General features: G+C 34.2%; 1 protein-coding gene across 4 annotated transcripts in view; it reads right to left on the bottom strand.

The window, feature by feature from the left end:
* The window catches only part of OXR1 (oxidation resistance 1), a 478,618-nt gene that overhangs the window by 66,033 nt on the left and 400,023 nt on the right, over positions 1–12,562 (bottom strand). For all 4 annotated transcript variants that reach the window (XM_074387039.1, XM_039464477.2, XM_039464478.2 and 1 more), the window contains 3 exons: positions 5,698–5,780; positions 1,357–1,464; positions 264–377 (listed from right to left, as the gene is read on the bottom strand). In XM_074387039.1, the coding sequence (XP_074243140.1) occupies positions 264–377; positions 1,357–1,464; positions 5,698–5,736 (261 nt within the window). In that variant the 5' untranslated portion in view covers positions 5,737–5,780. The remainder of the gene's footprint in view (positions 1–263; positions 378–1,356; positions 1,465–5,697; positions 5,781–12,562) is intronic.

Genomic DNA, 12,562 nt, shown 5'->3' with positions numbered 1-12,562 from the left:
TAAATTATACATGTTCTTTATAAAATAAAGAGTTGATGAGTATTGTTGGACCACCACCACCACCTACAAAGATAGGTCAATTTAAACTATACGGTTTCATAAAAATGTCTTATTTTTAAAGCTGAGATTTACAAACTTAAGACAACATAATAAAAAGGAAGTATTTCATTCTAACCATAGACAAAGTGGAATTAAAAAAACATGATGGTCAATGTAGAACTGAGATTTCTTCATAGTCATCTTTGCAAATCAGAGATACTTACAGTGGTCTTATCAAATTCAGCCTCAGATGATGTTGGTGACAAAGGACTTACGGGGCTTAAAGATGGAGAGCTCTCAACACTGGAGACATATTCAGGATCAGGAACATATAGAACCTGTAAGAAAAAAATCACACAAAGATTTAGTTAAACTGAAGTGTTAATAATCAGATGGTGTTCTATAGAAAAGCACTATTAAAAGTAACCTTGTTCTATAAGCAAGTACTATTAACAATTATCAATTAAACGGAAAAACAAAAATTTTCAAATTATAAGAATATAAAGACATTTTTAAGAAAGAACATTTAAAATCAACTTAGACACACTTGATAATATATACTGCTGAAATAGTGTGGGGAAACATTAATTTTCATATACTATAGGTGATACTCCTAAAGGACAATTTGGAAATAGCTAGCAAAATTTAAACTGCACATAACCTCTAATATAGTAACTTTACTTCTAAGAATTCACCCTACAGAAATAGCTGCATATAGAGAAAAACAGATATGTATGTGCATGTTTACTACAGCAGTACTAACCTTAGCAAAAGAACAGAAAAAGTCTAACACTTACTGTGATTAACTAAACAAGTATGATGTATCGATACAATGCAACACTATGCATATGTAAAAAAGTTTGAACTAGAGCTGTGATTAAATAGAATATTTTCCAAGAATCAAAGTTACATTAAAACACAACAACAACAAAAATAGGCTAGATTATTCTTGGAAGAAATGCAAACTGGCAACTGGTTGCTTCTGGAAAGGAAATTGAAAGTTTGGATGGAAGGATGCCTTACTTTGATAAAGGCTGGAATTTTTTATCATATGCATATATTTTTCTAAATATTTTAAAAAAGCTCTTTATAATTATACTTAAAAAGAAAGATTTATACTTATTTTCAGTAAGTATTAAAATAGAAACTCATACAGACATAAAACAGTTAATTTTCTCTTATGGCCAATATAATTTGTTAAAAGCACATATAAAATTATTCTCAAATTTTCTGTATTAACTACAGTACCACGAATACTTTCTGCCTTTCTATTTATTGTTTCTAAACATCAGCACATTAAAAAAAAAATGATATTACCTGTCCAGTAACAACTGCTCGGGAGAATAACTTATTTAATTGAACAAGTTCATTAGGTGTTGTATCAAACTTCAGGGCTATGCTATTCAACGAATCCCTTGATTCAACCTGTTTAAAAGAAAAAATAAATTATTTTAATGGTGAAAACTGAAAAACTAAACTCTCATATTTAATGAGCATTATTACATCTAGGGACCAACTTACATTTGATTAACAACTGGTACTGTCATCTTTGAAAATAACTCAAGAAAAACTGTGTTTTGTTAACAAATGATCTCAAGCTATTATGATACAGAGCATCGGTTTTATCACAATACATTTACATGTAGGTCTCTACTTCAAGTAATTTCAAAACACAAAACATAATTTAAAAATCAAAAACATTATTTTCATTTTACAAAGGTTTTAAAATAATACACTATTCCTTTGAATCATTTCTAAAATATATGCAACTTCTAGCAATATGCTAATTTTCATTTGAGCAAAGTACACCTGTATTAAACTCAAAATGCTACTTTAATGATCTATATGCATATATTCTGCTACTGCACATATATAAATTAGAAAAATATTTGAACCAAAGTTGAGAAATTTAATTCTGAATCATTCATATACTTTCATGATCATATGTATAGAAATTATAAATATTGATATTTTACCAATTATCCTAAAGAAAAATGTCATTTGGTCAATATCATATACCCACTTAGAATCTCTATTACACAAGGCATTAAGAGTGCTCTGAAGAAAACACAAATAAGTGCAACTAAAAGTGGTTTTAGTGCACGAGGAATTTACAATCTAGTTGAAAAGTAAGATAGAAAAGGTTATGTAAAAGATGAAGAATTTAAAATGGAACAACAAAAGTAATAGAAGTTTTGAGTATGAATAAAAGTACCATGTAATCCAAATTTTCCAGGAAAGACTTTATAGAAATGATTTAAAGCTGGATCTTGAAGAAGTGGTGGGAATTTGAGAAGTAGAGAGAAAAGAATGAACTTTCAAAGTGCAGATAACAGAACCGACAGTTAAGAGACAGAAAACTATAAAACATATTTGTGGGAGACTGCCCTCTTCCTCCTAAACCATCCAGAGTAGACTCATGAAGCACAGATTTTTAGGAAGGTGATTAAATGGAATTAAGTCTCTAAAAAGGATAAAGAGGCATTTAGAGGTCAAGCATGGTAGCTAATGCCTGTAATTCCAGCATTTGGGGAGGTCGAGGCAGGTGGACTGCTTGAGCCCAAGGGTCCAAGACCAACCTAGGCAACATGGCAAAACCCCACCTCAACAAAAAATACAAAAATTAGCAGGGCGTCATGATGCATGCCTGTAGCCCTAGCTACTCAAGAGGCTGAGGTGGGAGGAACACTTGAGCCTGGGAAGCTGAGGCTGCAGTGAGCCTCAGCAGTAACAGCACCACTGTACTCCAGCCTGGGTGACAAAACAAGATCCTGTCTCAAAAAAAAAAAAAAAAAAAAAAAAAGGCATTTAGAATTAGATTATGGAAGACTTTGAAAGTCAGGAAAAGCAGATGTGTGCACATTTGTGTGTGTATGTAAAACAATAATACACATATTTTCCTTAATGGTTTTATAAAACCAAATTTATGCCAAATATTTAGGTTAATATAATAATCTAGTGCTGCCTACTTCCTTCTATGCAAACTTCCCCCTCTACAAATGCTCTGATATAAAACCTATGTTATTGAGATAATATACATAAAAGCTCTCTGTAAACAAATGATATTTTGCAGTAACATCTTTAAATTTACCAAGTACTTTCATACTAATAATCACACATTTTATTTTCACATTAATTCTATTAAATGAGATGATAAAGGTAACGAAACAGGCCAAGCAGCATCTCATATTAGTGGTATCAGGGCTAGAATTAAATGGAACAAGAAAGAGAATGGATGCAGAAAAACAAATACAATACTACTGCAATAGATAAGGTTTAAAGTAATAAAAATGTAAAGAAATAAATTAAGGTCTAAGATTTCAACTAAGACTCAAGAGAAGTCATTTGTGGATTAAATGGAGTTGTATTGATAGCAGTAGCCGTAGGTCAAGGAAGCAAATGTGAATAAGTAAACTGGTGCTGACTCCAAAGACTGCAAGCTGAATGAATAACAAAATGAAAGGGAACGAAAATGAGAAAATCAGGCATTACAGAATGATGGGGGAAGAAGAACTGTTAAGAAGTTTGCCATAATTAGTTTAATATAAAGTGATAATAGGAAATGCAAGCAACTAGAAAAGTAGAAATAGGAAAAAAGTTTGGGTCTCAATGCACATAGTTTATGAAGTTTTTAAGCTCTCCAAGTAATAGAATGTCAATAGAAAAGCTAAAAGAAACAAGGGACCACTCACATTTGGAATTAAGAGAAGGCAAACACCCAGCAAAAGAGACAGGAGATACAATCAAAATAACAAGGGCAATGAAGCAAAACGATAGCAAAATGTAGTACAATTAGTTTCAAGAATAAATTAGAGTTCTGGAAAAAGAAAACAGAGAAAGGAGGAGAAAATGCCATCGAAGATAATTACCAAGAATTTTTCCAGAATTTAAGAGTGGCAAGATTTCTTAGACTGAAGAAACACAATAAGCATAATAAAAACATGTTTAAATCTAGATTTCTCATATTGGCATTGCAGAATTATAAAAATGAAGAAATTGTAAAGGTTAACTATTAAAAAACTTACTTGAACTTGTTTTCTCAATTATGCAGATAAGGTACACACACAAGCAATTTGAGTTTATAATATGCTATGAGATTATCCTGATAATAGTAAATTTTATTCTATTCTAAATTATCTGATTCCTAACCTTTTAAAAATATTTAAAATCTTGTCTGGGCACAGTGGCTCACGCCTGTAATCCCAGCACTTTGGAAGGCTGAGGCAGTGGATCACCTGAAGTCAGGAGTTCGAGACCACCCTGGCCAACATGGAGAAACTCCGTCTCCATTAAAATACAAAAATTAGCCAGGCATGGTGGTGCACATCTGTAGTCCCATCTACTCAGGAGGCTAAGGCAGGAAAATCGCTTGAACCCAGGAGGTGGAGCTTGCAGTGAGCCGAGACTGTGCCACTGCACTCCAGCCTGATGACAAAACGAGACTCCATATTAAAAACAAAAAAAATTAAAATCTCAAACTGTCCATTATATATTAATAGTATACTGAAATAGAGTATAACTCAGAATTTTGATGATTTGTTCAATTTTAAAGATGCATGGAAAATAACCAAGACTGGATGGTTTCATAATGACACAAATGCTAAATTAATGTTTAAAGTTGCTGTTCTCCTTAATATGGTTATATAAGAAAAACACAAAATAATAACAAAATTAAGCTCAGTTAAAAGTGCTTTACGGCTGGGTACTGTGGCTCACGCCTGTAATCCCAGCACTTTGGGAAGCCAAGTGGGCAGATCATGAGGTCAGGAGTTCGAGGCCTGGCCAATATGGTGAAACCCCGTCTCTACTAAAAATACAAAAATTAGCCAGGTGTGATCGCACATGACTGCAGTCCCAGGTACTCAGGAGGCTGAGGCAGAAGAACTGCTTGAACATGGGAGGCAGAGGGTGTAGTAAGCTGAGACTGCATCACTGCACTCCAGCCTGGGTAACAAAGCAAGACTCTGTCTCAAAAAAAAAAAAAAAAAAAAAAAAGTGCTTTACAACATTTAACATTATCTAAATAAACAATCTTACATTCAATCAAATAAGCAGCATATCATACACTAAAGCTGATTTCTCACTTCAGTTTCCCAGAGTAAACAGAAATGTGAAAAGCTAGCTGACTACAGGGAGATTTGAGGTTCATTTCAAGAATACAGAAAGAAAAGCTCAATTTTCAGAGCTAAGGCAGTTAGCTATAAATAAATACAAATGATTTAATGTGGGAGGTTATACTGGAGGATTAACATCAACTTGTCTTTGAAGTATCCCATCTGCCCTTATCATTATCATTAGCACTGCTGGGAATATAATGAAGATCATATTTCTAAAAAAATAAATATTTTCCTAAAAGCCTAAGCTAACAAAAATTATTGGCCCATAGGAACTCTCTCAGTAAATTATCACCTATATTAAAATAAATTTTCTAGGATAACTACCTTTGTATCTCAGTCAAATTTATCTTTAAAGAAATAATCCTAAAATACGACTAAGAACTTAAGTATTATTACTAATAAAACAGTTATCCAAAGTATAATACATATTTTTAAAAATAAGGCAATTAACAATGCTCATCTTATTTATAGTGTAAACAGCGAATGTCTTAAAGAAGACTCTTACAAAGAAAAATAGCTTTTTCAAAAGCAAATAACTTACAGTATATTCAATAGTCCCTTTAGGTTTCTGAAAAGACATTCGTCTCCCATCTTTCTTGTCTAAGGTCTTCTTTTGGCCAGTGTCTGGAAAAAAAAAAAAAAAAGGCAAAATTCCTATTAAATTCATCCTCCTTTCAGAGTAATGTCAAGAACTGCTGAATAGAGCTCTCCGGGCAGATGTCTAATTTACTAGTAATATAGCTTACTTCCTGGGATTCTCTGCTGTAAAAAACAAGCTACTGTCAAAAAATGGAATTGTACTTCCAACTTGCTTGCTTTAGGAACTGACCAGCATGAACCACTAGAATAACTGCAAGCCAATGAAAAAAGGAAATCATTGAAAACTAAATTACAGACCATTTATTTCAACATATTTAACCTGATTATAATTTCAAGATATATTACAATATTTTAAAAATACGTATTTCAAGATACATAGTATTAATTTTAACCAAATAAGAAAATGTAACTTTAGTTCTCACAGGAAAAAATTTCTCTATAAGTCATAAGGGAAAATAGTCTTCTCTACAGAATTATTAACTTTCTTATTAACATGCCATAAGGTAAATCAAGGTACACTTTCATATATAAACATATATTTGCATATTTAATTTCAGATTAACTGCCCATTATTAATTTTCATTTGTTTATCAAGACTTCCCTTGATCATTTCATTATTATAAAGATTAAGGAAACTGTTTCCCTTTAAATTTTGCATTGGTGTTAACCTTCTCATCTATACTACACTGAATTGATAAAATACCACTTCTACCTAAACATAAAAATTATTAAAATGAAAATCTCTAAAAAACTAAATGAATCATAAAATTAGATAGGAAACACAGAAAAATGCTATATTCACCCTCAAATTTTTCCAAAATTAAAAACTATATATAGTTTTCAAAGAAAATTTAGTTCAACCTAAGACCATATAATCTAGAAAATATCAATTTCATTGTTCTTCCTCTATTTAAACTTAAATGACATTTTGATCATACAAGAGTTTATGTTGACCTAATTATATCAGCTGTTGGGCAAATGGTTCTAAAGAAGCACTAATAAATAATAATATCAAAATCCTCAAAAAGGCCAGTTACTTCTGCAATGCTTTTAAAAACGATCCTAAAACCTTCCTGATCACTCAGCTAACTCAAGTCTCTGTTATTAGTCACATGGCATCTTTATGTCTCCTCACAGCATCTGGCACAGTGTTAATATTTTTGTTTTAAATCTCTTCTACTAAACTGTAACCTCCAAAACACTTCCTTCGTTCCACAAAGCCTCCTCAGTGCCTAACAAGGGGCCTGACACATGGCAAGCATCTAATGAAGTAACGTTCTGAAGCAACTACTTGAACTGTACTTTGAACTACCAAAATTATAAACTGCCATTAATCTTTCATAAAGAAAAGAAAATTATGGTTCATCCATTATAACTCTAGGGAAAAAAGAATGCAGAGATACGAACACACAAAAACATGTACACATTCTACTTTTGTATCCTAAATATTTAAAGAATTCTTAAAAACTTAGAGGAAAAAAATGCAGGTGAAAATATGGGCAAAAGATATAATCAGACAATTCACAAGAGGATGTAAAAATGGACTTCAACATATAAAAATGTTCAATCTCACAACTAGAGATATGCAAATTGAAACTATACTGAAATATCATTTCACACTTGTCAGACCAAAAGAAGTTTGGTCACATACAGTTTGACAGTAGGAAAAGAGATATTCTTCTACATTCCTGGTGACAATGCAATATGGTACAGTTTTTCTGAAGAATAATATTATTTTTGCTTATCAGACTATTCTAATTCTTCTACATTGAATAGTTTATATATAAATTTTCTTCTCTAATGAGAAAATAAAAACATTAAAACTATTTTAAAATAAAATAAATTTTAAAGATTTTATTTTAAATAACCTAAAATTTATTAAAATAAATTTGAATGTATTTTCAAAATAAATACATTCAAATTTATTTTAATAAATTTTAGGTTATTTATAAGTTTTAAATAATTTTAAGTGATTTTTTAAAATATCAAACAGAACAAAAACACTCCTCATTTTGCAATTTAAACTTGTCAAGCAATGCAATATACAATTACAGATTACTTTAACTAATAATATACCATTCCTTAATTAATTTTAGGGGTAACCCTTAGTTTGCATTTATATTTATATTTGCCTAATAGTTTTTCAATTTGTTTCATAACATCTCAAGAGTTTGTTAAACATGTTTGCAAGTTAGCAATTGCTCTACAATTTTCTAGAGCTCACCACAGAATGCGGTTCAGAGCAAGAAAACTAACATATCAACTTTCTAAAGCTTAAAGTTTGAAAAACAAATGGGAAATATTCTCTTTACTAATTAAAAATTAATAATTATATATTATAAAAATAGTTCTAAATTTTAATAATATTAAAATATTTATACACAGATATAAATACCAAAGTACATAAAATAAGCTATTTATTTTCTTCCATCAGTATGAAAATACAATCAAATAATCAAACATTTGAGAGTAGGTAGAGAAAAAGGCCAGGTCACCTACAAAGAGGAGTCCATCAGACTGACAGCAGACTTCTCAGCTGAAACCCTATAAGCCAGAAGAAACTGTGAGCCAAAATTCAACATTTTAAAGAAAAAAACTCCAACCCAAAATTTCACATCTGGCCAAACTAAGCTATACAAGGGAAAGAGAAATAAAATCCTTCTCATAACAGCAAATGCTAAGGATATTGGTTACCACCAGAACTGCCTTAAAAGAGCCCTAAAATATGTATAGGAAACACCATTACCAGCCACTATAAAAACACAATGAAGTACACAGACAAGTGACGTTATAGTCACATACAAAAGTCTGCAAAATAACCAGCTAACAGCATGACAGGATCAAATCCACACCTAACAATACTAACCCTAAATGTAAGTGGGCTAAATGTCCCAATGAAAAGACTCTGTAGTGGGAAGCTGGATAATGAACCAAAAACATTGGTATGCTGTCTTCAAGAGATCCATCTCACATGCAATGAAACACATAGGCTCAAAATAAGAGTATGAAGAAAAATCTACCAAGTAAATGGAAAACAGAAAAAAAGCTGGGGTTGCAATTCTGGTTTCTGACAAAACTAGATTGAAATCTAGTTTTAAGCCAAGACTTTAAACCAACAAAGATCAAAAAAGACCAAGAAAGTCATTCCATAATGGCAAAGGGTTCTAAGTAAGATCTAACTATATTAGATATACATGCACACAATACAGGAGCACTCAGATTCGTAAAGCAAGTTCTTACAGACCTATAAAACGACTTATATTCTCAAACAATAATATTGGGAGACTTTAACACCCCACTGACAATATTAGATCACTGAGACAGAAAATTAACAAAGATATTCAGGACGAGAGCTCAGCACTGGATTAAATGGATGTGATCTCTACAGAACTCTCCACCCAGAAACAACAGAATATACATCATCACATGGCACATACTCTAAAATTGATCACATATTCAGAAGTAAAACACTCCTCAACAATGAAAAGGAACAAAATCTTAACAGTCTCTCAGACCACAGCACAATCAAAGTAGAAAAACTGAGACTAAGACATTCACTCAAAACCATACACTTACATAGAAACTGAATAACCTGCTCCTGAATGACTTTTGTGTAAATAATGAAATTAAGGCAGAAATCAAGTTATTTGCTAATAAGAACTAATAAAAACTAATAAGAACAAAGATATAACATATCAGAATCTTGGGGACACAGCTGGCCGGGTGCAGTGGCTCACGACTGTAATCTCAGCACTTTGGGAGGCTGAGATGGGCGGATGACCTGAGGTAGGGAGTTTGAGACCAGCCTGACCAACATGGAGAAGCCCAGTCTCTACTAAAAATACAAAATTAGCCAGGAATGGTGGTGCATGCCTGCAATCTAAGCTACTAGGAAGGCTGAGGAAGGAGAATTGCTTGAACCCAGGAGGCAGAGGTTGTGGTGAGCTGAGGTCATGTCATTGCACTCTAGCCTGAGCAACAAATGCAAAACTCTGTCTCAAAATAAAAAATGTAGTAAATGCCCCATATATGCTTGAAAATAATGTATACTCTACACTGCAGGGTTTAGTGTTTTATATATGTGTATGCATACATGCACACATATGTATCTATGTCCATGGGGTCAAGTCTGTGGATTGTGTTGTTCAAATTATGTATGTTTGTGTTTATTTTCTTTTGTCTGATAATTCTGTTACCAATGGAGTTTGTTAAAATCTCTCACTCTAATTGTGGCTTAGTTGGTTCCTAGCAGCTCTCCCTACTTTACTTTTTATAAATTGGGACCATTTTATTAGGCTCATACAAATGGAAAATTGTTATATCTTCCTGGAAAATTGAACTTTTTCTCACAATACTGTTTCCCCTAAAGTATGCTTTGTCTAATATTAATGTACCAATTTTCTTTTCATTAGTCTCTGCTTTTTCTTTTTATTCTCATTATTCCTGTATCCTTATGTATTAGTCTGTTCTCACACTTCTATAAAGAACTGCTTAATATAGGGTAATATGGAAAGGAAAGAGATTTAATTGACTCACAGTTCCATATGGCTGGGGAGGCTTCAGGTTAAGAATTATAGCAGAAGGCAAAGGGGAAGCAAGGAAGCAAGACACCTCCTTCACAAGGCAGCATGAACTCAGGAGGAAGTACTAAACACTTATAAAACCATCAGACCTCATGAGAACTTACTATCAAGAGAACAACATTAGGGAAACCACAACCATGATACAATTACCTCTAACTGGTCTCTCCATTGACACATGGAGATTATGGGGATTATAATTCAAGATGAGATTTGGGTGGGGGCACAAAGTCAAACCATATTATTCTGCTCATGGACCCTCACAAATCTCATTTCCCTTTCATATTTCAAAACTAATCAGGCCTTCCCAACAGTCCCCCAAGGTCTTAATTCATTCCAGCATTAACCCAAAAGTCCAAGTCCAAAGTCTTATCTGAGACAAGTCAAGTTCCTTCCACCTATAAGCCTGTAAAATCAAAAGCAAGTTATTTACTTCTAAGACACAATGCAGGTACTGATTGTGTAAATGTTCCTATTCCAAATGGCAGAAATGAGCCAAACCAAAGGGGCTACAGGTCCCATGCAAGTCCAAAATCTGGTGGGGCAGTCATTAAAGTTCCAAAATAATCTTCTTTGACTCCATGTCTCACATCCAGTTCATGCTGATGCAAGAGGTGAGCTCCCATGGTCTTGGGCAGTTCCACTCCTGTGGCTTGGTAGGGTACAGCCCCTCTCCCAGCTGTTTTGACTGGCTGACATTGAGTGTCTACAACTTTTCCAGGTGCACAGTGCAAGCTGTCAGTGGACTTACCATTCTGATGTCTGGAGGAAGGTGGACCTCTTCTCACAGCTCAACTAGACAGTGCCCCCAGGGAACCTGTGTGGGGTCTCTGACTCCACATTTCCCTTCCACACTGCCCTAGGCGAGGTTCTCTATGAGGGCTCCATCCCTATGGCAAAATTCTGCCTGGACATCCAGGCTTTCCATACATCCTCTGAAATCTAAGCAGAGGTTCTAGTCCCAAACCTCAATTTTTGACTTCTGTGCACCCACAGGCCCAACAACACATGTAAGCCACCAAGGCTTAGGGCTTGCATCCTCTAAAGCAACGACCTGGACTATACATTGGTCCTTTTTAGCCAAAGCTGAGATGCAGGGCACTGAGTCCTGAGATTGCACAAAGCAGCAAGGCCCTGGGTCCAGCCCATGAAACCTCTTTTTCCTCTTAAGCCTTCAGGACTGTGATGGGAGGGGCAGCCACAAAGGTCTCTGACATGCCCTGAAGACCTTTTGCCCATTGACATGGTGATTTAACATTTGACTACTTATTACTTAAGCAAATATCTGCAGCTGGCTTGAATTTCTCCTCAGAAATGGGTTTTTCTTTTCCATTTTATTGCCAGGATACAAATTTTCCAAACTTTTCGGCTCTGCTTCCCTTTTAAACATAAGTTTCAATTCCAAACCATCTCTTTGTGAATGCATAAAACTGAATGATTTTAAGGTCACCCAGGTCACCTCTTTGAACACTTTGCTGCTTAGAAATGTCTTATGCTAGATATTCTAAATTATCTCGCTCATGTTCTACAGATCTCTAGGGCAGGAGCAAAATGCTGCCAGTCTCTTTGCTAAAGCATAGCAAGAGCCACCTTTATTCCAGTTCCCAACAAGTTCCTCCACTCCATCTGAGACCATCTGAGCCTGGACTTCATTGTTAATATCACTATCAGCAATCTGATCAAAGCCACTGAACAAGTCTCTAGGGAAGTTCCAAACTTTCCCACATCTTCCTGTCTTCTTCTGAGCCCTTCAAACTGTTCCAACCTCTTCTGGTTACCCAGTTCCAAAGTCACTTCCACATTTTGGGGTATCTTTATAGCAACACCTGACTCTCTCCAGTTCCAATTTACTGTATTAGTTCATTCTCACACTGCTATAAAGAATTGCCCAAGACTGGGTAATCTCAAAAGGAAAGAGGGTTAATTGACTAACAGTTCTACATTGTTGGGAAGGCCTCAGGAAACTTACAATCACAGCAGAAAGCAAAGAGGAAAGCAAGGAACCTTCTTTACAAGGTGGCAGGAAGGAGAATAAATGCAGGAGGAACTAACAAACACTTATAAAACCATCAGATCTCATGAGACCTATCACAAGAACAGCATGGGGAAACTGCCCCCCATGATCCAATTACCTCCACCTGGTCTCTCCCTTGATACGTAAGGATTACGGGGATTTTAATCCAAGATGAGATTTGAGTGGGGACACAAAGCCTAACCATATCACAT

Source organism: Saimiri boliviensis, chromosome 15 (assembly GCF_048565385.1).
Source record: "Saimiri boliviensis isolate mSaiBol1 chromosome 15, mSaiBol1.pri, whole genome shotgun sequence".
NCBI lineage: Eukaryota > Metazoa > Chordata > Mammalia > Primates > Cebidae > Saimiri > Saimiri boliviensis.
Note: the sequence above shows the minus strand (reverse complement) of the source record. Positions and strands in the feature narration are given on the sequence as shown.